The following is a 25,694-nucleotide window of genomic DNA, read 5'->3' as shown; positions in this document are numbered from 1 at the left end:
AAATTCATTTCAACCAGTCGACATTTCATATACTTTATTATCTCTACGTTCTCGACATTTCCTCAAATGAATTGTCTTATATCGTACCCCAGTCGTTCTCAAACCTGCATAACCTACACTCATTAGACCTTTCATACAATAACATAACATCATTATCCGCGAATACATTCACCGGTTTGTATAATTTGAAAGAGTTATCCATCACTGGAAATCCGCTGAGATATTTGGAAGGAGGCAGTTTTTTAGGTTTGAGTTCGCTTCGAGGACTCGATCTTCACGGACTTTCTCTGTTCGTTTTAGCTGAATACGTTTTCCAAGGTCTCTTCTCATTACAGACTTTGAATATCAGCGGTAACAAAATCTTGTATATTTCAATGTACGCTTTTTCTGAGTTGAATGAACTTGGAATCCTTGATATCACCTACAATTCGAAAACGATTTCTGTCGACAGAAATGTTTTCGACAATCTGACATCATTAGTTTCCTTAACGTCTGATGCTTACATGTTTTGCTGCATGGCTCCGAATGTTGATCACTGCCTTCCAGAAGCTGATCAATTTTCCACCTGTTCCGATCTGATGGGTAACACAGTCCTCCGAGCTATCATCTGGGTTATTTCTGCATTCACGTTCATTTTGAATAACATCGTTATCTTATTTCGTTTTCGATCAATTCGACTTTCATCCTCCGAAAATCGAAACACATCCTCTGACATCATTATTATCAACGTCGCGATTTGTGATTTTATGATGTCGATCTATCTGTTTTTGATCGCGGGAGCAGATTACGTTCACAAAGGAGTTTATTTCCTAAATTCAGAAACTTGGACGCACAGCTCATTGTGTAGTTTCGCTGGAGTTACGGTGACCCTATCCTGCGAAGGCTCGTTGACTTTTTTATGCATTCTTACGCGTCATAGATTCTCAAATATCGTTAATCCATTTTCTGGAAGTCCGATTACATCTCCGAGATATGTGTCCATTATTTGCTCGCTCATTTGGATAATCATAGGATCTTTTACATTAGTGCCACTTGTACTATCGTCTTATTTCGGGAACAATTTTTACGGTACTACGGGAGTTTGTTTGCCTGTGAATTTGATTTCCATTGATGTCGATGCCTGGCAATATTCATTCGCTATTTTTACCGTGTTTAACTCGGTCATACTGACTACGATAATGGCGACCTATGCGCAAATGTATAGACTCGTATCTGGAAGCAGGTCTGGTTCGGGAAGAGCTGATCCTACCGAATTGATTTTGGCACGCAGGAGTTTGGTGATAAATCTCTGTAATCTATTTTGCTGGCTGCCGATAATAACCGTTCAGATTTGCGTGGTATTACGGGTAAAAATACCGAATCAAGTGGCGGCTTGGCTGGCGGTTCTTTTCTTACCGATCAACTCGTCCCTCAATCCCCTTCTTTACACCATATTGACTATCGATATGAAATCGGTTCGAGCAAAAGCTAAACGCAAGCAAAATATTAGAAGATAGATAACATGCTGCAGGGGAAGGAGAGATGATCAAGCAACAATCCAAACAGCGGTAACGGGTTTTCTGCATTCATGATTCTGTTTCTCTGGAGCAAAAATCGGTTGTCCGAATCGTAGTCCTTAGTCCTATCCTATTATCAAGTTATAACTTTATTCTCCTGACTATATAATGCTGAAAATATAATGCAGAAAATCTTCAAAATAATATTGGCTTAAAAATCGATACTTCACTTTTCATCTAAAAATATAGTTATCCAAGTATACTTGCCTAGTTTTATACGTTGGCTTCTTTTCACGATTTAGCAATTTAACGTGATATCTGGACGTTTCTAGATAGAAATGGTGCGCTAATTCTTCCTAAATTCTAAGTGTTGTGGATATGGATTGCTAATATACCTGGATCGCCTAAGTTACATTTCTCACAAAATCGTTCGTTTCATGCAAGATTAAAATGTTCCTTTTCAACAGGAAGCTTGATTGTTGAGTTTTGTTCGTATTCGTCGTGATTAATTGGCAGCTCAGTAAGATACGTGATCTTCAGTTTAAAGTTTTTCCCAATCAATCTGTGTAGTTTTAAAATTTTTTTCTATTCCCATATTTTTCTACCCCAAGTTTGGATGAACTGATAATGGGGAGTCAGTCTGTTTGTCCTGGATTTAGGTTAAGCCAAATATAATGGCATAGCTATAAATGTACTGGCAAAATGAAATATCAAATTTACCCGCAAACTTACAATTTTACCCATCAAAACTGAACATCAAAATGACCCGTCAATTCTAAGATGCTCGTCAAAACATCATTTAAAGGACTACTGAACAATATGAAATCTGTAACAAAATCCCTCATGCTGATTACAAACCGTTTCACGTAAATCTGATCATTCATTTATCACTACGTCATTTTCAGCATTACTATCTTCGGTTTCGGCATAAATTCACTGTATTTTATATGTATTATCAAATGTTCAAACAACACCGGCATATTCATTTTCTCATGTTTGCCTGTTGCGGACATGTTTATCTGTGTGTGTCATACATAGATCGTATTTCACTTACAGCTTCGGCTGTACTGTCACACACTATCACTGGACGTAACTGCTGAAATAAACCACGCTGTAAGCGCTTGTACGCCAAGAACATTAGACTCCCAATTATCAGTGATTTGATAGCTACGCATATACGGTCAACCCCCGGCGGCGATCAGCGGGGGTGGCGGTATAAGGGAGGGCGGTAATTGGGGGTTGACTGTACAGCTTTAGTGTTGTTTGTTGGCATCTGAAAGCTGTTAGAATTATTCGTACGAAGAAAAGTTATATCTGCATAACTTTTTACTGACAATGTCGATGATTCAATACAAATATTTTACTCGTTGTTCCATTAATCAGTGCACTGGACACGAAAGATGGACACGGACTTGGACTTTTATTACGTAAAAAAAAGTTGAAATAGTAGAGTTTGTTAGTCCTATAAAATATAATCCCGACAGTGATTCTTGTAACCATTCGATTGATTTTGACGTCGAGACGCGAAGGAGCAGCGAGAAAAACTATGTCTGCAAATACTCGCACTTCAAACAGCAACAGTGACCGTATAACTCAACACACTATTGATCTTGAAATCAGTGCCAGCATGTCTCTAAGAAGAATGTACGTACTTTTCTGATAGCAGGTCTCTTCAGAAAATGTTTATACTTTGTGGACGGGATATCCAAATTTATGCCATACACTGATGCATAATATCATATTACAGTAATATCGACCCCTCTAAATATGCTACTTACTTTTATTTTATATACAGTCTACCCCGATATACTACCCTCCCCGCCTACCGCCAGGTTTTCTCAATGTACATCTCAAATACAAATACATAGTAAACCACCCCGATCTTGGAGTAATCATTTGACAAGCCCCGATATACCGCCATACTCGTCGATACATACCGCCAAAATCGTTCTGCACCGATGTGGTCGGTAAACCAGCGGTAGACTGAAATGAGCATATCTCGGAGCGTTTTTCAATTAAAGGTAGCTCAACAATTTTAATGGCCAATTCGTAGGCCGAAGGGTCTTTCAAAATGTACCGTAGTACAGATGGGGGAGGGGGTGGTCAGTAAAATAACAAGATGAGGGGTCTAAAGAATGGCAAAATTGACCGAAAGGGTGATTTGACAGCGTACCCAATCGACGTCCCCATATACAAATCCAGCAGCTTAAACTGTATATATCCATTGTAATGTGATCTGCAGTTTTTGCCTCGTGATTATAATCATCATCGTGAAGAGAATCAACAATCCGCTCTTAAACCAGCTAAAAAACTTCAACACAAAAACATAGGTTTTCGCAATTTTATTAACAGCAATTTTTTCATTCGATAAAATGTGATAAATCAATGAAGAACAAGATTTTACTTCTAAAGCCAGGATCGAGAGAACTATGCACATGCGCACGACTATTATACACATGTGACTAATACTAGTTGATATCGATTTTACGCGTGTGAGAACCATCAAATATAACTCGGTCCAGGGACACCATGCCCACTTGGGGAGTGGTTTCAAATGCTCAACAATCTAACAATTTCTATTTTTTATCTAGCCCCCATCAAATGACCTTGAAAAAAATCCAATGACCTTGAAACTCGGCATTATCATAGAACATGTCAGCAGCTACAACTTTGAAATTAATTGTAGTTACAAAATATGCCTAGTAACCGATATTATATGGAAATACTAAGTTATTATACTATTCAATGCTCCCTGGTGACCATATGCGAAGGCCAATGACCTTGAAACTCACCATTATCATAGAACATGTCATGAGCTACAACTTTGCAATGGATCATGGTAACAAAATATGCCTAGGTACCAATATAATAAGGAAAATGAGAACTTCTATGAAATTTAATAAACCAATTTCTACTAAGTTATTCTACTTTTCACAGCCCCCTAGTGACCATATACAATAACTTATGTCCTACTCACCACAATCATAGACTATATCATGAGCTACAACTTTCCAATTGATTGTGGTAACAAAATATGCATAGGTACAAATATAATATAGAAATACTAAGTTATTGTATTGTTCAACGCCCCCTGGTGGCCATATACAAAAACCAATTACCTTGAAACTCACCACAATTATAGACCATATCATGCGCTGCAACTTTCCAATTGATTGTGGTAACAAAATATGCTTAAGTATCAATATAAAGTGGAAAAACATTTCTCCACCTACGAATGAGTACTCATGACACCACGATGGCCACCAATTTCATCATAATTGCCTGATCATTTATACCTATGCAAAGAATACCATCATAAATTGCAATAAAAATGGCAAACCATTAGGAAGCTACAGGACATTTTTGGGCAAAATAAGGTCACAGGACAGCCATCTTGAGTCTGATCGACCCAATTTTTCTCAGGCTGATGGGCCGTGGGAGATACAAATATATACGAACAATCAAGGTAATTAATTGATAAAAGCGTCTTCAAAATTTCCCTTGAAAACTTCAAAAATATGTTAAAAGTGCTGATTTTGGCAAATAACAATGGCTGCCAGTTGGCCATCTTGAATCTGAGAGGGGCAGTTTTTGGGCTGAAGATATGTCTCGGGTAGATACATGTATAAACCAAATATCAAGACATTACCTTCAAAGCGTATTCAAAACTTCCTTAAATAACTGGATTCCGTCAACAGACGGACGAACGACTGACGAAAAGTGAACGCAATAGCCCGCTGGGACTAAAGTCCCAAGTGGGCTAAAAACAACAGACAATCTGCGAGCATTAAATGACCTGTGGTACACAACAAACAAACCAGAGCAGTTACTACTATAATACAGCTATCTATCTGCAGCAAGGAAACAGCCCCGCCCAACTTCAGTGGACACGATCACTATTCCAAAATTCGATTATTATTTGGCATTTGTAGCGAGTCCATATCAGTTGAAAAATCGAATGAAGTGCAGATCCTCACGCATAGTCACGGCAGTCCAAAAACAGTTGATGCGCGACCAACACAGCGGGTGGGTCCTCTGGCTGCAGATGCCGGCACACACGAGATGCGAGACAAATGATAATCTTCCGAAGATTCATACTTTCATCACTTTCTTAACATATGATTTTTTCGATTCCAACATGCAAGCCAAAACACGGTAAGAAAATATATCTACGTTTATAAGCGAGCAGGAGCACTGTCCAAACTCACGTGTGCTCATTAGTTATATACAGATTGATGTACACGAATAATCAGGTTTACTCTAGAGGAAGAGCCAGTGTTGACACGACAATGAATGTGCCCTACAGCTTAAAGTGGCTTCGTATCACTACACTACTACGAAGTGGCTTCCACTCCATTTCAATAAAGCGTCCAAGATGACGAGTCCGTCGATTACTTGTTCAAAAATTATGAGCCCAGTTCGATGGCAATTACTCTGCTAAAACATTCGAATCACAATTCTAATATATACAGTTATCTTGTTAAAGCAAGCCACAGAGCTAACACCCCCCTCTAATGACAAATTCATGATGTCTTACACGTAGTTATATTATACACAGATGAAAGTTGATGACTATATACATTAACACTAATAACAACGCGTTAAACACATAGGCAGCAGACAGGCTATTAAACGTCATCCCATCGTTTCAAAAAGTTTTACACCCCAATGACCCTTCTTAGACGTCAGCATTCGCAGCCGCCACGACTAAGTTCTTCAGCCCAGCCTCAAGAAGTCTAACGAATCGAAGCCTCCGAACGAACGACACAAAATCCGCAGGCCCCTTCGCGTTTAAAGCGTTGTTACTATTGCGATAATGACAAGAGATAAGATACACGTATGATGACGTTTATAAATTACAATAATATAGCGCGAATAAACTTAACAAATATCAGTATATATAAATTACTTAAATTCTGTTTCGGTGAGATGCGACGTGATTTAGAGCCGATTACAACAGAACGTCATTACTACGACAAACTTCAATCGAGGGACCGCGAATATCTATCATTAGCTATCGATAATCCGTATGTACGGTACAAAATTCGTCCTGTTTGCGTCATGAATTGTCGCATCTAAGTTCATTGAAGCGAAGTTCCATTGTACCAGCCGATAAAAATTTCGCACGTCCAATACCGATGATTTCTGAATGGTGGATAACAATCATTGACCTTTCTACCCAAAAGAGCCGTCAAATACGAATTTATAATTACGATCTACGGATCCAGAGTGGCTCTCAACACAGGCAACACCAATTTCAAGTCTGTGCATACGTGTTGAATCTAGTTATGACAGGTTATATGGTCCGGTTTCTCTCGTTTTCGATATCGTTCGTACATTAAGTGATAAAGCCGTTCTAATCCCTGCGTATAGATTTTCGTGTTGAATAGAGGACTCGTGATTCGAGCCGTGAACACCTTCGCTCGCATTTTCTTTAAACTGAAACGTGGAAATAATGCGAAACATTTACAAACCAGGTAATTTGTTAAGTTTCACGAAAATTTTGCTCGAATGACAACTAGTCTCAAGAAGGTGAATCCTCCAATTTTACCAGGGTGGCCATTTTCCGCCCATCCCCCAAGTATTCCTTTTTCATAAGAAAAGAAATTCCTAGGTTTAACATAGTACAATTCATTCACTTATCATAGAACTAGGTTTAACATGTTACTATTGATTCACTTAACGTAGGACTATGTACTGATAAGGAAACATGTGGTCAATAGCATTGTCTGAATCCCGAAGAGTTTTCCAGGTTTTTGGTGAAATTTGTCAAATTCCCCACAGTTTTTCCAGATTTTTTCTAAATTTTTCTGGTTTCAGGTCAATGGCCACCCAGTTTACAAACATCTTAAGATAGGAGTGACTTACTAATCCAAATCGGTGCCAAGTTTAACGGCAATATCTTCATATTGTTGTCTGTTTTCGGCGACTAATTCCGGACAGCCGAGCGTGTATAACTGAGAAGACGCCACCCGAGATGCCAATGTCTCATCTATCATTCAAAACGAAAAACAAAATAAGTCAGTAACAATATGGCAGTATGCTGAATATAAATGCAATTAACTCAAACATGCCGAAACTGGGTCCATTGATTATGACTTTTTAATTGGCTATAGAATTAAAGTTGTCTGGTCTTGAACCAAAGGCTAAACCGTCTCTGCAGATACGATAACATCAGCGCACATACCTGGCATAGTAACCATCGGAGTTCCAGCCCACAGTACGTCCATACCGGTCGTATGACCGTTACACAGAGGTGTATCGAGGCAGACATCGGCCAGTTGCCCGCGGCGAACATGCTCCTCCTAAAACGTTGCAAGAAAAAAGATTTTTAAGATAACACTAATACCTAGAGGAGACATGATTAAACAGTAGACTCAGCTCAAGTTGGATCTGATGAATGAATGAATGATTTATTTACTTATAATATGTACAAGATTGTTAACATAATTTCCTTGGAAATAATTTCATAGATGAATAGGTACATGTATATGAAGGACAACCTCTGATCAAGTCGCACGAATATTTCAACTTGGGACATTTGTGGAAGATATCAATCTGACACTACATGCGAAATACAGTAGACTCCGCATGGAGGCAGATCCGAATAACTGGATATAACCGTTCAACTCGGAAATATTTTTTTGAAATACTTTTTGTGACACTTTATATGAAATACATAATCTAACTCGGCCATCACTCGAGTCTAACGAAACTTCACCATCCAGAAAGATCCAACCCCGACGTAGTGCACCGTCACGAGAAGTAGGGAAATTAAAGGAGCTCGAACGCGCTGAAAAGGCGAAACGATGAGTGATCCGAGTATATTCTCTACGGAAGACAAACAAACCTACCTTCGGAGCAACCGGAGAGAAGATGATCTTCTTTGAGCTGAGACCGAACGACTGAGCGGCAGCAAGCACATTCGGTTCGCCAACTTGTGGAAAGCGCAGCAGCCACAGCACGCTGTTCGGCACGCGTTTCAGTATATTGCACCACATCTCCAACGTGGCCGGGTCAATTTTATACAACTGATTGAAGTTGCAGTAAACAACTGCGTTCTCGGGCAATGAGTACTGAGCTCTCGAGCTGATGATCAAGTTAGTCGGCACCTCTTCGCCGGTCGCCGATTTGTTGTTCGTCTAAAAAAAAGGTATAAAACAACGATTTAAAACACTCTCATGGGCCAATATTTCTTGAAGAACGTTGAGGCATTTGTTGCAGCTAGTGCTCCCTTTGAGTGTTAGTGCATTTAAACGTATGTAATACAGCTCTATGGCAGACATGCCAACATTGAGTTTGACTATGTCTGAATAATTCTGAATTTTGCCAGTAACATATAGGAGTTTCTCAACATCCCACAATAACACAGCTTGTGGTGTATTGTGCTTGACAAGAAATGATGTAAAAAGAGTTTCCAAACAAATCACATCGAAATTCTTGAGAGAAATTTTAAGGTATGAATAGCCGTCATTAGGCCCAAACGTATCAATTACGTCAGGACGTCCCAATTGACAATGACAGCGAAAGAGAATGCTCGATGGAATTCAAACCTTAAGCGACTAGACTTCACACTAACAGACACAGAAGGGACTTAATAAAATTTTATTACGCGCACTGCTTGCAATAATTATTACTGGTATCAAAAACAACCGTGCTAATACCCTGAACATTGTTAAGTCAACCAGCCGATGTTAAGAAAAGACCAGTGAGCATTGCAGTTGAAGCGGCTAGTTTACAACGCCAGCCGATAAGGAAGCATATCATTCCAATTGCCAGAACGCAAATAATCAAAACACAGATTAAGAATCTTCGGCTATCATGTAGTGGCAATGATGGAAGAACAGGAACCAGAACTACGAGATACCTTGTAGCAGGCAGCATACGTGTTTAATAATGAAAGCTGACACCAGTTGCTCAAAGCTGGGTTCGAGATAACTGGTGGATAAATACCATAGTAACAATGAACTTTTAATGGTCAACTATCCACTGGTTAACTGTAACTAACTTTTGAGCAACTGGCCCATGGGTTTTTTCTGGATCAGTTTAATTAAGACCACGATGAGCTAAAAACTAGTCTTAGTCGTTACCGGTCAATTGGGCTCGGGTAGTAGATCATAAGAGCTAGGCGTGCTGTATGATTAACTAATGCTTACCTGATTAGTAGTAAGTCCATTCTGAAGCAATAGTTCATCTATCTGTAATGTTGCCTGTCCGGTAGTGATCATGTTGTTCACCGATTCCATACTAGGCAACTCAATGACGGGCGTCACAACCTCGGGTGGATTACCGTCTTTGTCATTCTTCACAGTCGGACCAGTCAAACACGGCTGCCTGATCTCCTACAAATCGACACAGCATGAAAAGTTTAAATCAAAGTTCTAAACGTTGCAGAGATGAGATGCATGAATTGGAAAATCAGTTATCACCATCAGATTTTTTAAAGATGTAAAACAAAAATGTTTATTATTGATACCTAGTATATGCATTATTCAAAGGGTTCTGTCAGGATGCACTGTAGTTAGGTCATCCATATTGGCATGTCAGAAAAACAATTGACCCTGTGAATTTTGGCGTTGAATTCATAATTGAGTATAATTCTTTGTATCTAATAAGTTCTAATAATCATTTATAAGATGTGCACTACGTCATCAATATATCAAGGCTGGACTGGTTTCAAAATGGTTAAACTTTGTGCAAACTGTTTCCCTCAGAATCCTAATTTGCCACATCGTATTTTCAGGCATATGCTTGAAAAACATCATAGGGAATCATTTGTAAGTATTTAGCCAAATATGAAAATTAAGCTACTTAAAAATGACCTTGGGTCAGCCTGGTTCACATGAAAATATGGAGTGGAGTTATCAAAACATTTTTTTCCAAGTCCCTCAGAATCCTAGTTTGCCACATAATCTATTCAGGCATATGCTTGTAGACATCATAGGGAGACAGAACTGAGTGGAAAAAAATGGAATGATACAATAATACCTAATGAATTAAAATCCTTTTCAAGCGGTTGAAAAAAATATCCCTCAGAATCCTAGTTTGCCACATTATTTATTAAGGCATATGCTTGAAAGACATCATAGGGAATTCTCTAGATAAAATATCAATAATCCTAGCCAAACCAATAAATCAATAAGCAAAGTGGATCTGAAAAGATTCGCAAGAGTTTATAAAAAAATTTCTTTGTAAGATTTATGTCCCTCAGAATCCTAGTTCGCCACATTATCTATTCAGGCATATGCTTGTAAAACATCATAGAGACACAAATAACTGAGCAACAAAAGTAGAACTTCATGATGATTCCTACATGTATCAAATCTTTTTAGTGATTGAACAAGAGTCCCCAGGGGCACTATGGCCAGCCTGTCAGCTTTTCATAAATATGGCAAATGATGCATTCTGTGAGTTATATTTGTCAAAATACACTGGGCCCAGCTCAGAGTCAATACCCGCTATAATTTACACAATACAATCGTGTGATAAAAATAATCCTCCAAAAATCAAGTCAACTCAAGATTTCACTGAAATTGATCTTGAAATACAATTTTAGATCTTAAAATTAAACCAGGAAGTAAAACGGTAGACGATACCGCGGGTTCACGTGGACACCTGCTGATCTCTGCGGCATAGCCAATCACAGAGGAGTCTTTGCTTTCTGATTGGCTTTTTAAAACAGATATTTTTGCGTTCAGATTTTCGCGAAAAAGCTCATATAAATTCTATTGAGGCCCTTTTTCAAAATTCAGCTTCATAGGCGTTGGAGAATGGATAATGCTCTAATGAATGATTTGTATGAATATATGCTCAGTCAAAGAGCCTTTGCTCTGGAAACCATGTCATTTAAATTCGCTCTATTTGTATAGTAATAGGCTCAGCCTACGGCTGGCCTAAAAATGTTCCTCAGAATCCTAGTTTGCCACATTATCTATTCAGGCATATGCTTGTAGACATCATAGGAGATACAAATAACAGAGCGAAAAAAAGTTGAACTTCACAATGATTCCTAAATGTATCAAATCTTTTATGTCATTGAAATATGTCCCTCAGAATCCTAGTTTGCCACATTAATCTATTCAGGCATATGCTTGTAAACATCATAGAGACACAAATAACTGTCCAGTCAGCGCTTAATTATCTGCCGCTGGAGGTTGTTGTACGACTGAACATTATTTTAATCGACAATGAACTAACTTCTGTAGCAAAAGGGCAATACAGTGGAACAATGAACTCGGATAAAGTGATTCATCGGATATAACGAATATTGAATTTCGTCCCAAGTAAGACTATTTGATTAATTTCATACTGGATATAACTAACTATCCGTTATAACGAACAGATTTTCTGGTCCCGTGAAGTTCGCCGTTACGTTCCACCGTATTACGTCGAAACTTCGGCTGAAAACTGACCTTCACTAATTTCGTTTTGGAAAGAAGTCCCTTCATATCAACGGTGTTGACGACGTAGATGTTGTCCTGGTCGGGGCTGTGCCCGGCGCTCTCCTTCTTGATGACCGCCTTCGTCAACATGTGCGGGAACATGTGCATGTGATCGCCGATGAAGAACGTGTGCGCCATGTAGGCGAGTTTCTCCGAGTATTGACTGGCGAGCTCGATCGGCGACGTCACGCGATCGGTGACGATGTAGTCCATGAACGACGCGCCGCTCGTGCCCGGGTAGCCGAGCCACATCACCTGTATTGGCGCCGGTCTCAACGCGAACAGCTCGTTGCGCGCGCCCTTCGTGTAGCCGTTCATGTTGACGAGAATGTCGATTCCGTCGGCAAATATGCGGTCAGCAGCTTTACCATTGCACGGTATCTGGAATTAGAGGAAAAACGTTATCGAACCGTGTGAACAATTTAATTTCCTCGATAGGGGATAAGTAATCCAGATCCGGGTTCCTCAAAAAAATAGTTACTATTTCAATCACTGATACACACGCTACAAAACATTTTTGTTATTACATAACTTGTGATTGACGTTTTCTAAATAATTTACAAGCCAGCGATAAACAGGAGCCATAAAGTTTTGATTCACACACGCATGACAATTGCCTCAGAAAGCGTAATGTTGGCATCATTATAAACTCAATAGAACTGGCGCTTAGAATTCATCATAGGCACTCTTAAGAATTGCAATCCGACACCCATCAACCTAATACATCTCAATATTTGCCTCCAGTGAAAAAGACGCTACGCCCCCTGGAAAATGAGACTCTACTTACTCTCGACAAATCGACAAAATGTTCTGCTTCCGAAGAAATCTTAGCTCGGAATGACGTATTATCATCAGCGCTCAATCCATAACAGAAGATCTGAAAGCAACGGTCCATTTAAATATAGAATCTTAACACGGATTGTAGCCTTCAGGGCAACTAGAATTCCAGCAGCTCTCGAGGAGAAAAAAATTTCATGTCAAGCGAAATTGAATAAATTCAAACAAACCACCCCTACATATAATCGGAAATATTTACAAACATTTTCAAACCTACCTCAACGTTGGCTTTATCGTGCATTCCTGGAATGCTCTGCATAAGGTGTGAAGTCGGATGATTGCCGAAATCCGAACTGATGTAGCCGATTCTCAAACGTCGAGTCAATGGTTTCTCATCGAGAGGGTGCTGGTACGCAGGTTTATGTAATACGCTTATCTACGATAAACAGAATGAATATATTGATCAGCGCGAGCAGGGCAGATGAAATCATTTTTAGGATTTTCTTCTATTTTAATTATCAGATACTACAGTAGAACTCACTTATCCGGATTTTCATTAAAATCGAAGGAAATATTTGGTTCGATTAACCGGGAACTATGTAAACCTATATTCATAATTCGGATTTTCCTTAATTTGGAGAAATCTGGGCAGTCTCTAGTCATCCCAATTAAGTGAGTTCTACACTGCATCGCAATTTTGCCTTGAAGAGACACTTAATTTGGAATATCCGATAAAACTAATCATTTTTCATTTAAACTTCGACCTCAAACGAGTTTTAGCAATAAAACTGTATACCTGGTATACAGTTTGGTCCAAAGTAGATTTTGTGTAACAAAGTTAGATAATCATGGTTTCGTTGACTAAATCAAATGCCAAGTATGATATCAATATGATTATGTTTTTTTTTTAAATATCTGTTAATGGTATGGAAAATCTCACACCAATTCACACAGTTTCTTATCAGTTTTTCATCAGAAAATTGCCTCAGAAAGCGTAATGTTGGCATCATTATCTACTCAATAGAACTGGCGCTTGGAAATCATCATAGGCATTCAGTAAAATCTAGGCAATGATGCCAATATGAAATGTGTTGTTTTTTATCCGTTAGGTATAGAAAGTCTTGCACCGGGTCACAAAGTTTCTTTGCATAAAGTTCATCGCAAAAATTGCCTCAGAAAGCGTAATGTTGGCATCATTATCTACTCAATAGAACTGGCGCTTAGAACTCATCATAGGCACTCGGCGTAACTTAAGCAACGTTCTGCGGAATTTTACCTACCTTTTCGAGGCACAGGTTAGCGTGACGTTCGGCGATGGCTTTGCGTTGCGCGTGCGACAACGGGTACAGCATGCTGTGATGTGGATGAACAGACGGCAGACGATTCTTATCGAGTTGATCTTGAACGATTCGCACGAGACGTTTCAACCGACGATCGTATTCCGTCCAATCGCAAACAATCTACGAATAGAAATTCCGTTTCAATTTTCTTTTTCAAATCAAGAGGAGGCACATTAACTAATCGTTGGTTCTACGTTGACTAAAATTTGATTTTGGGACTGGATCTCCAGGCTCTCAACTAAGAATATCGCCATTGATATTAGCCTTGCAAAAGATTAAGATTTGACTTCTAGTCGCTTGGTGGAATACACAAGCAAAATCTTCTAATCGCTAATCATGAAATAGGGACATTTTTCTCCTATTTTCGACAGATGGATTCATCTTGACCTATAATCATACAATTCAATCGCATTCCCGATTACTCATTCTCGCGTACGCAAGCTTCCCTCAGAATCCGGTAAAGTTTGGCCACATGGCGTTTCAGATGCGAATAAGAATTTCCTCATAGGGAGCTTTTACGTACAGTCACACGCAAATATTTTGAAGTTAAGTATTCCACCAAACTAAGTTTGAGTAACAGCTTTTACCGGCCAGTTTTAAATGACCGCAATAAGATGAACAAATTAAGATGCTAACGATTTTTGTTTGCTTAGCGCATGATTTCCGCGTATTTAGTGCTGCCCTTACAAACCCGAAACAAAACAGCGGGTGTGAAATTATTCTAACATATACCAGTGAGATCAGAGCGAAAATCTATAAAATCTCGCCATCTTCCCTCAGAATCCGGTAAAGTTTGTCCGCACAACATTTTGGATGCGAATTACAATTTCCTCACAGGGAACTTCGGTGATTATCAGAAATTTTCGTAAACGTAAATCGATACAAAAATACTGCCGTGCATTAAAATTAATAATTTCCCTCAGAATCCGGTAAATTTTGTCCACACAACATTTTGGATGCGAATTACAATATGTCTTCACAGGGAACTTCGGTGATAAATAGAAATTTTCGTAAATGTAAATCGATACAAAAATACTGTCGTGCATTAAAATTAATAATTTCCCTCAGAATCCGGTAAATTTTGTCTGCATTACTTTTCAGATGCGAATAAGATTTTCTTCATAAGGAACTTTTTAACTCCGCACAAAAACCAAAATTCTGCTGCTGCTTTATATTTTACCTGTTGACAATGAGCCAAATTGCAATAGGCATCCGGGAAATCGGGCTTCAATTTCAGCGCTGTCCGGTACGAGGCTATAGCCTCTGGAAGATTGCCAGAATCCTGAAAGAAATCATCGAAATGTCATTTCGTCGCAATCCAAATACCAAACAATCATTTACAATGATTAACTCAGTTCAATTAAGCAATGTGAAATCTAAATAATCAACTACATGACTAGTAGTTAACTTTAGTTAACTATAAGGTACTTTGAGCCACGATCAAAAATGTATGCAATATTCAGCTTTGTTTCTCATTTCCAAGGAAGTAGCCAATTTCATTTCAAGGTTCATAGAATTAAGGCTGAGGCATAAGCACTGACCTTTTGATAGTAAAGCACTCACATACTAAAGCGCAAGTGACACTCCTTATCATTTAAGGCCCCGGCCTCGTCCTACGCAATAATATTGGCATAACACATGGTCCAAAAAAATAATTTGGGACACTTAAAGTCATAAATTAGCACTTTGAAAGCAATTTTGTGAAAAGTAAGCTTTTTTCTATTAGCTGTTCTACGTAATCTATGAACCCTGATATGTTACATCGTTCCCCTAATGGATGCATTGCATGAAGTACTTTACAAATGGTCAATAATAAGATTTTTGTTGCGCACACAAGTATTTTACCTTATGAATTGAAGCCAGATTGCTGTGGGCGTCGGCGAACGCCGGGTTGATTTGAATAGCGCGCGTGTAACACTGCAGCGCGCCTTGAATATCCTGCATCTCTTTCAACGTGTTGCCCATATTCGAATACGCGTCCGCGAACGTCGGCGAAATACGAATAGCCTCTTTATAATGCAACAACGCGTCGTTCAGTTTTCCCTGCTGTTGCAGAACGCTCGCCAAGTTCGAGTGCGCCACGGCAAATTCCGGATACACCTTAAAAATAACCGATTTAATCTTAAAATACATCCGCGTATTGTTCGCGTTAACAAGCATTGTGAGTTGTGTGAGTGTCCGAGTGTATATAAGCCGTATAATGATATGAAAAGTAATCAGAAATTTCCCTCAGAAAATCCTTTATACCAACATAGCACATTCAGTCTTATGCTCATCATCACTGGGAAGAAACGGTTTCAGGACATTATCAAATCGTGCGAAACAATGATCATTACAGGGGACAAAACATCCTAACCTCGAGCGCTTTCATGTAAAGCCTTACAGCCTCTTCGGTGTAGCCTTGTTCGCGTTTGATATTGGCGAGGTTGTTCAACGAATCAGCGTGTGTCGGACACAAAGACAAAGCCGTATTGTAACAATCTTCGGCTTCTTGAACCTGAAATAGCATCATAAAAATACTAATTGTACAATAGAGTCCATTACTGGCTACATTGGCTACAAAGAAAATCATAATTGACGCCCTTGATCATATAACGGTAGGCTCCCCTTGCCTCAAAGATTTCATGGGACCAATAGCTTTTCGCCCGATGTTATGATAGATTTGTTAATTGCATGAATCGGAGAGAGAGGGGGACAATATGCTCCATTGCAAGTGGAAACTATAGAATCATTCACAGGGTGGCCACTTAAGTTTGAATGACATGCATGTTATTTTCCCTGACATGATCTGCTAAGAATCCGATCAGTAAAGAATAAGAAATATCCACGAGAAACAGCTGTCGAGACTTACTTTGACTTTCTCTTTCAGGGCATTAGCCAGATTACAATACGCATCGGGGAAATTAGGCTGTAATTCAATGGCTCGTCGATATGTATCAATAGCTAAATCAATCAATCTGAAAACATACCACAATAGATTGAATACAAAACATTTTTCGTAAGATGAAAAATCGACGGAAAAAATATTTCAACCATTTACGAATTACAAATGCTAGATTTGAATCTCACGCTACGGTGGAATCTCACGATGACGAACTCAGATACAACGATTCATCGAATATGACAACTATAGAATTTCGTCCAAAGAAAATAATTATTTTCATACTGGATATAACGAACTATTGGTTATAACGAACATAGTTTCTGGTCCTGTGAAGTTTGCTGTAACGAGGTTCCACTGCGTATTTGATCGGGACATAATACTAGCGCTACCTCAAAACAGCTAGTTTCATGTGATGAATCGCTGGTTTACCCATGATATCACGTACAAGACTTGTCGTCGTGTTACAGAAAACACTCACCCCTGTTCATAGTAAACGCAGGCCAGATTACCATGTACAACCGCATGATTTTGACTCAAGTTTAACGCACGCAAGTAAGCCGCAACAGCCCTAGAGAAAAAGAGGTTTTTTAGACGACGATACATTAGCAAGCTCGTTGCAACATCATACTCAAAAACAATAAATCTAAACAGAATAATTAGATATCTTCTGGCGAGACCCTGCCCTCAAGACATTTGATACTTTTTTTTATCATAATTCGTCCATTTTTTTCATTTTGTATGCCTACCAGAGACACTTTTATCGAAAATTAACTTCAACTTAACAAATGGACCGCAAACATCAAATGGATATTTCAATGCATTAAGCAGCTACTTAAAGGCTAGCTTGGCCCACACAGAACGCTACTTTTCTTTCTTCATTTTATCCTTCTTGTTGAAAATTGTAAATTTCTATGTTTGGCTTTTTTCTCTCCTTTTATCTCTGTATATAGCCTGTCATGCTTTCCATGAAAAAAATTTGAACTTGAGAACATTCACAATTGTGAGTGCCTCCAGGGTAGGTTGATTGTAGGGCGGGCTGCCGATAGATACTGCCGTAGGTTTTATCTATTAACGACAATCCTTCCCTATAACGACGAAAGAAACATTTACCTATCGAAGATGCGCGCTTCTTTCAGAACATTTCCAAGATTGATATAAGCGTCCAAGAAGTTCGGATCCAGCGCGACCGCTTTTTCGAAGTGATGAATAGCCAGCCAGATCTCGCCTTGACTGTTGAACACGCATCCGAGGTTGCTCCACGCGACGGCGAAGTTCGGCTGCGTCTCAATCGCTTTCAAATAACACGCCTACAGATGATGACGACGACAACAACGCACATTCCGAACGCGGGTACGAACGAATGACATTAGAACAAAAGGAAGAAGAGAAAAGAAAAAGAGAAAAAGACACAGGTGAATATTCCCGCAAAAAAAAAAAACTGCTGTCGATTAAGAGATCATCATCGCTGGCATGCAAGCTGCGCTAACGCTGCGACCGCGCTTTGATTCGGGCCAAGATTACTTCATCATTCCCCAACAGGCAAACTTTTGAAAATCTTGGAAAATCCATAAGAAATGTGACACTAGAAGTTGTTTTTTCGTCTTTTTTTTTGTGTACACTCGATCGCGGAGTACTTTGCATAGCTCGAATCGACGACTACAATCCATTAAGTTCGAACCAAAAGGATTCAAATCAAATTTCAAAAATAACCTCCAACACTAACGTCTAAGCTAGGCAAAGTAAAGGAACATGCGCACAAAACAAACCCAGACCCATCGTAAAACCCCCCCAAAAGAAAGAGAATCAATTTTCGCAACTTTTTCAACTCCTAGCGTAAAATTTCTTCGGACATTTCCACGACAAAAAGCATTTCTTGAACGCAGATTCATATCAAACGCATTGTGTGTATGCTAAATAGAGAAATGTAAACCAAAACTAACAAAACAGAAACTTCTGAAAAACGATAACTGAACAGTGGTTCAAAAGTAGCTTAATGATGACGGCTTGCTTGTGGGGAAACGCTGCGACCGCGCTGCGAACTAGGTATTGCGCTGCAAGAAAACGCTGCAAAGGCATCAATGTTTTTTTTTTGCTTAACCTACGATGTTACTGAAATGCGAAACTTAAAATTTCGAATACATATTCGTGATTATTCTTCCAAAAATTGTCCATCTATAATGTTAATAATCGAAATAATTTTCATTTTCATTCAATCGTTAGATTTAGGACACAATTAAATAATACTACTACGACTTATTACTGCAAGCGAGACTTATTCGCCATCTTTTACTCGAAAACAGAACTAATCACAGAATATTATACGATGATTGTTACCCTTTTGTTTAATATCAGGGGAGCTAGCCAAACGAACATCCGCAACTGCAACTGGCCTTTACCTGACGGCGGCGCCAGCTTTAAATTCCCGGAACGTAGGACCACGAGGCCGGCAGGCAAGGAGAGCACATATTGACATACAATTAAGAGGTCAAGGTCATTACCAGATTACTACGGAGCGGTCGATCTCGTCGAGTGAGGCTCTTCACGACGCAGGAACACAACAATGGTCGTCACTGTGGCGACTCGGCTATTGTAAGTGATACGGAGAAAAAAATAGAGAAATGATTAGCGATCGTCTGTAGATATATAAATACGTAGCAGTCAACAACACGAACAGAAAACGAGCTGGGAAAAAATATCAGTTCCATCTAAAAGGAAAGTCTGCACGGAAGAACATCAGGAGTAGATCCACGAAATTTCAATACAGACCGTAACTTTTAGACATATAATAATATATCGCCCGCAGATGAGAGTAAACAATAACATCATCACCATCGTCGTGAAAAAGCGAGCCGTGTGCAAAATGTATTTCGTTTATGATACAGCTGTTCGCCATTGAATATACTTTCGATTCATTGCTACAAATTATCAGTCGTTATTCATTTAGCTTTCGCATGAACTCTATAGTAAATTGCATTATGTACCAATACTTTTACTTTTTCCAAACTCATTTCAAATACCTTGACAATTCCGAACAGGGTGGCCACTATCCCCAATTTATAAACATTCATGAGTTTCCCCTGATTTTTACATGTTGTAATGGAAAATTTCTTGATCAAAATAACATAGAAACATAGATCAAATTCCCAGATCTTTCGGCAAAATTTATCAAATTCCCTACAGGTCTATGCGGCCACCATGCTGAAACTAATGAAGAAACTTGTTTCGGTAGCATTGCCGTAGAAAGCATATTTAAAAGCGTTCCTGTGGTTTTCATATGGCAGCCGCCGAGTCAAGTCGCGTAGATATCGTCACGTTTTTAACAAGACGCGCGCGCAGTTCTGGACAACGAGAAATGGTCTGGACGAGTTATGAAAGTAACCAACAACGCGTGCGCATAACGCCTCCATGTCAGACAGCCAACGAAACAAGATAAATGGCGTGAGACTGAACTTCATAGTCATCCATAATTTAGCTTAATACCAATCACCAAAATATCCCTATAATAACTAAGATAACGAACAGGCAGCTAATTATGGAAACAGTAAGGAAATTATCGCGATTATCTTGTCCTCGTCAAGCGGTCATACATCGAGGCGAATATCCGAGGAATTTCCTTGAGGCGAAGAAAATTCGTCGTCAGCGAGAAAAAAGAGAGCTAGCTAGCGCGAGGGAGAGGAACAAGTCCTGGAAAACAGAACTCGAGTTAAAAATTGTTTATTATATTATCGTAATAATAATAAGTTCCACCGTCTGACGATGAGTATCTGCAATTTATAAAATATATCAGCGACGATACCTCCGCGACTGGTCACCGCGTAATATCCATACACAACCCGGGTTTGGAGGCCCAAAAAAATTAACATCGTTACCACAAAAAAAATACGAGATACAAAATCCTGCACGGAAGCAACCTTTCTCACGGAAAACTCATCATCATCCTCATCATACATACCATCTGTTAATCAATTGTAAACGCCTCGAAATAATCAGCCCAGTTTTTTTTTTAACAACTAGTAAAGCAATCAGGAAATTTGTTATTTCAATAATCAGGAAAAAATTGATATGAATAGTTTTGATCATAATTATTTATCTTTCGTTCAGAATTCAATCACACTTGAGGGGGGAGTCACGCAGGGTATTTTTACCTTCGCCTCGTCAAGCCTGCCCAGCGCCTTCAACAAATTGCCCAGGTCACTTCTGACGCAGTACAAATCCTGGAAATAAACAAGAACCATAAAAATTCAGCATTCTTAGATTAAAAGAACACTGTGGAAAAGCCACAGATATGGAATCGGTGGCTCAAAAGTTGTTTGTCAGTGGCTCAAAAAGAGTGAACTGGTGGATAAATGCCATAGTGACATTTGAAATTGCATTCTAACCATGTTGCCAACCAATTACTTTTGGAAACTTTTGAAAAACTGATTATTCAATATATTAATGCTTTTCGCACGTGGCTAACATTTAGCCCAGCACGCACAATACTTGTTTCAGGCTTGTTTCATGAGTAATGAGCTGTACTCGGAAAGGCAGGTTTCAAAACAACATGTTGATTTCGTGTAAGCTGAAACAGTAGTTACGGTCACTTGCAATGGTCTAAGTAGCTACATACTAAACTTTAGTACCGATTCCCCGAGTTTTTCAGGTCAGTGGCTACCGTGTCTGTACTAAGACAGTAAACGCATTAGGGCTTTAGATTTCGATAGAAGCTCGGATTCACGACACTTATAACTATTGACCAAAACATCACGTCGCCATATAAAAAACTTACAGGATTATATTGCAACGCAGTCACATAAGCTTGTACGGCCTGTTCCATGTCGCCAGCGGCCACTAACGCGGCAGCCAAATTGATATACCCGTCGATGAAATCAGGCTTTAAACGCACGGCGTGTCTGTAATTCTCCAACGCTTCTTGCAGTTGATTGCGTTCTTTGTAAACGTTGCCGAGGTTCGAATACGCTTCGGCCAACATCGGATTCTGTTTGATAGCAAGTTGACTAAAATATGCCGACCTAAACAATAAAAATCGAAACAGGATTTATTTCAATTCAAAGGATTTATGGTGAAAGCCAGCCATATGAATGTTATATCTAATAATCCTATTATTGATCAATGATTAATTAGATATGGATTACAGATATAGAAGTATCAGGCACGAAATCCTGCATTCATGACTACTTGGCTATCTGGCGATCACTTCCAACTGCACCAGTGATTATATTACGACGCTTTGCCAATTGTATCGTACTTTATTATTGTGGGTGGCACTAAAATTCATTTAAGTCAATACCAGTATATCCCTTTTATACTAGTATAGAACTGCATGTTATATGTTAAGTATATCAAAATTAATCGCCTCATTTTATCATCATTGTAGTACAGTAGCAGTTATATGGTCATTGCATCTAAATAATATTCCAGCTCACTTGGGACATGGCCCAGGGGAAAATGCATTCTCTTTTCATCCAGACAGAATCAGGTAATTTTTCGGAAAATATTTAAAATACTTCAATAGTCTCCTGATATTTAGTTAACGACTGATTTAGTTCTACCCTAGAGATATCTGCAGCCCGACGTTATTCGCCAAATTCCATACATACAGACTCAGTTTATTTTTTTAAGATTTTCAGGGCAATATCAAATATACTGTCATCAATTTTTATGTTTTATATCCAGGTGTGCACACCCCACCACCACGAGAACAATTGGATCGATAGGGACATATTGTCAAGCATTTCACCAAGTGAAAATTTATCAACGCACCTGTCTAAGCGACGGCATTGAAAGTGTATCGAGCTCAATAATAATAAAACGCCCGTGTTCTCCGGTTCTTGTCTCCACAATTGCATGCAATGTTGTTCAGCTCGTTCATAATCTCCGGCCTGGTATTCTCTATGCGCTAGTTCCGCTAATCCTGAAAATTAATAAGCAATAGCTTAATAAACAATATAAAGAGACTATAAAGACACGAAAGTCCACCCCGGATAGTCAAACACTCCCTCCATTAAGAACATAGGTGTCTGACCTGTAAAGCAAATTGCTAGACCGAAACAAGCACTTAAGGTTCAAATGGAGACCTAGCCTAAATTCTTTTAAGGCCTGGAGACACGGGTACATGGGTAGTGTTAAGACATTTTTACTGAAAATGTTAATACATTTAGAACTCAACGACCCGAAGAGCTTTTGACTATCGAGTGCCGTGTTAAAAGGAACTTATGTGACAAAGAACCAGCTGAACTTTGTCCTAATTAATTCCCAACCAGAGGCAACCCAGGAACAGAAAGTGTCGTATACATACATTTATCGGAGAGGTGGGGGCAAGAGGGGCCGCATACGTTATTTTCAGTTCAGCCGAGGGGAGGAATGCAGGTTCATCAATAATTACTGCTCGGCAGTGTCACCCAGATTTGTACACTGCATTGCTTTTACCAATCGAGTGTACACCTAAGATGTCGAGATTGAGCCCGATCTATTCTACCAGTGTCTATTTTGAAGAATCTCTCAGTCTATATATTCTATCACTATCAAGTGAATAAAGATGTTAACTTTGTTGTTTCATCAAACACAAGTTATCACCTGCAGCACTCACCAGGCCCTAGCCTAACAACTCTTTTACAATTACACACGGTCAGAGGCACGGCAGTTCCCCTCCAAGCCTTCTGATTTATTACTTGGTTCTGATGGAGCCCGACCATTTCAAAATGATTGAAAGGCCACATATAGTAATTAGAACCCAAAATTACAGCTGCATGATGCAGCCTTGATTTTTAATGATGCCGGCGCCGCAGAACTAAGTAAAGCCAACAACGAACGGCAAAGGCACGCCATTTTCCACTCACGCGATCTCACAATAAAACTATTCTCCCGATCAACAACAACACGAACTCTCATTCCAAAACCAAATCGACGTAGAATTTCGGATTCGTACATACCTGTCGTGTCGACGATTCGAGCCATTTTCAAATCGTTTTCGTTGTTTCCTCCGACCAAAGCGCTGCTGCTAGATAAAGTGGTGCCGTACGGCCCCGTCATTGCCATTCCAGAGTAGAGAGTGATTTCGAGCACCGAGCTCCTTCCTCGATCGTATGCTAATTACAATGCAAATCAACCTCAGCTCGCCGCAAGGTGCCCGTCGAGTGCGCTCAGCCAAATAGTTCATTTCAAAAGCGCTAACCCATACGCTCGAAACGGGTTCGAACATGGATTTTCTAAGAATGCGTCCAATTGCACACGTAAATCGCACGTTTTTCCTCGATTGGTGGATGGAATTGTTTGTATGAAAATTTACCCGGCGGACGGGTAGTAATATGTGTACGTCACGAAATGCGTAAAATGTCTACGGTTAGCCGAGTGTAAGGAAGTAACGCGCAAGTGACGACTCCATTAACTGGAGTAACGTGCCAGAGATGGCTTTATTGACTGGTTCCGTGCGTTGCCGCGGGCGTAGGCGGTTAATTCAGAATGAGACAAGCGCTTTCTTACACGTTTTATCATGATAAAAGTTGCGGAGTCCACTCAGAAGTTACATAATTTATTGCTTACTTAACGGGTTATATCTAATATAGGTCTAACGTCGATTACTTTTAAGAATTGAGTCAATCAACAAGTGTGCCTAGAAAACGGCCCCTTTTCACTCGCGGCTTTCCTAAGTACTGGGTTAAAAAAGTTAAGCAAAAAGACAAGCGTATTCAGTGTATTCGTAGAGAGGCTTGACTATGGAACGTTTGGTCACAACGAAAGTAACAAAGGTGATTTTTATAAATCTGGTGGTATGAGCAAGTCAAAGGATATAAATTGATGCGAGGAGCTGGGCTAATGAATTGTTAGCATCAACCAAAATCGAAAAAAAATCCTCACATGTATAGATTTGTTGAAACAATCAACAAAGAGCTTCAGGAATAAGCCAAGGTGATGATTCCACTAAACTCTTAAACCATTGTTAGTACAAAAAATCTAAGACAAAACAATTTGGTTTCCATATAAGATAATATATGTATTTTAATGCATCAATTGAGTACATGATTCCGAATAAAGATAATTCTTATTACACAATAGGCCAGTGATACAAACTTCCAGATTAGTCGGAATGCCCCTAGTTTCCCAATCCATCCATCCATCCCATTCACTGAATACTGGAATGGTACCGGTAGCCAGTTCAAGCCAAGAAATGTGAAATTGCCGATAAGAATTTCATTCAGTTTTACACTCGGAAAATTAGGAATGCTGGTTTTGAAAGGATGTAAATTTTTACACTTTTATATTTAACATGCAACTGGTGGGACTAAAAAGATAATAAAACACAATCATCCTCATTTATATCCAAGTACCGAGAGCACACTTCAAACAATTTGGATTTACGGTAAGCACCAATATGGAAATGAGCACAGATTTTTGCCTAGTAAAAACTTCTAAAGGTTCTAAACATTGTACTACATAATTGCGGATTGCATAGGAGAAAGGTTCACTAGAAATCCAAGGTATAGTATACCAGGGTATAAAGCTCATTGTATACAATGTATCTTTCATCACCGAGAGCTTAGAGAATGGGGATACAATGGTCTTCCTAAAGGCACTACAGTAGACTCCACTTGCCTTGGATCTTGCGCAACCAATTCTCAGCGAATCTTGGGGCAGGCAGTTTAGGGATGGGTCATCATGTTGAATTGAAAATTTGTAATATATTTTCCGCGGTAGGTGATAACCAAGACAATCCAGACTCTTGAGGTAAATGGAGTCTACTGTGTCGGGCATTACC

At 39.3% G+C, this 25,694-nt stretch overlaps 1 protein-coding gene across 1 annotated transcript; it reads right to left on the bottom strand.

Annotated features, from left to right (window-relative positions):
• Positions 1–3,823: 3,823 nt before the first annotated feature.
• Positions 3,824–24,020, bottom strand: LOC141906197 (UDP-N-acetylglucosamine--peptide N-acetylglucosaminyltransferase 110 kDa subunit-like). Its single transcript, XM_074795437.1, has 19 exons — positions 23,872–24,020; positions 22,703–22,853; positions 21,708–21,951; positions 21,085–21,153; positions 18,050–18,246; positions 17,418–17,507; positions 16,907–17,012; positions 16,412–16,552; positions 15,901–16,155; positions 15,236–15,337; positions 13,996–14,175; positions 12,993–13,151; positions 12,726–12,815; positions 11,909–12,319; positions 9,653–9,838; positions 8,351–8,638; positions 7,684–7,801; positions 7,365–7,488; positions 3,824–6,935 (listed from the first exon to the last, which is right to left on the bottom strand). The coding sequence occupies exons 1-19, from the start codon at positions 23,975–23,977 to the stop codon at positions 6,779–6,781; spliced, it is 3,174 nt and encodes a 1,057-aa protein (XP_074651538.1). The 5' UTR covers positions 23,978–24,020; the 3' UTR covers positions 3,824–6,778.
• Positions 24,021–25,694: the final 1,674 nt, after the last annotated feature.

Source organism: Tubulanus polymorphus, chromosome 5 (assembly GCF_964204645.1).
Source record: "Tubulanus polymorphus chromosome 5, tnTubPoly1.2, whole genome shotgun sequence".
Taxonomy (NCBI): domain Eukaryota; kingdom Metazoa; phylum Nemertea; class Palaeonemertea; order Tubulaniformes; family Tubulanidae; genus Tubulanus; species Tubulanus polymorphus.
This window is presented reverse-complemented; position numbering and strand designations above follow the sequence as displayed.

What these genes read in the sequence shown, in the direction of transcription:
- LOC141906197 (XM_074795437.1), bottom strand. Translation starts at nt 23,977, where the DNA reads ATGGCAATGACGGGGCCGTACGGCACCACTTTATCTAGCAGCAGCGCT. An exon ending in CAATGCCGTCGCTTAGACAG is followed by an intron (nt 21,952 to 22,702) that starts GTGCGTTGATAA and finishes TTTATTGTTTAG; the next exon opens with GTCGGCATATTTTAGTCAAC. An exon ending in TCCGATGGTTACTATGCCAG is followed by an intron (nt 7,489 to 7,683) that starts GTATGTGCGCTG and finishes TTTGAATGATAG; the next exon opens with ATGAGACATTGGCATCTCGG.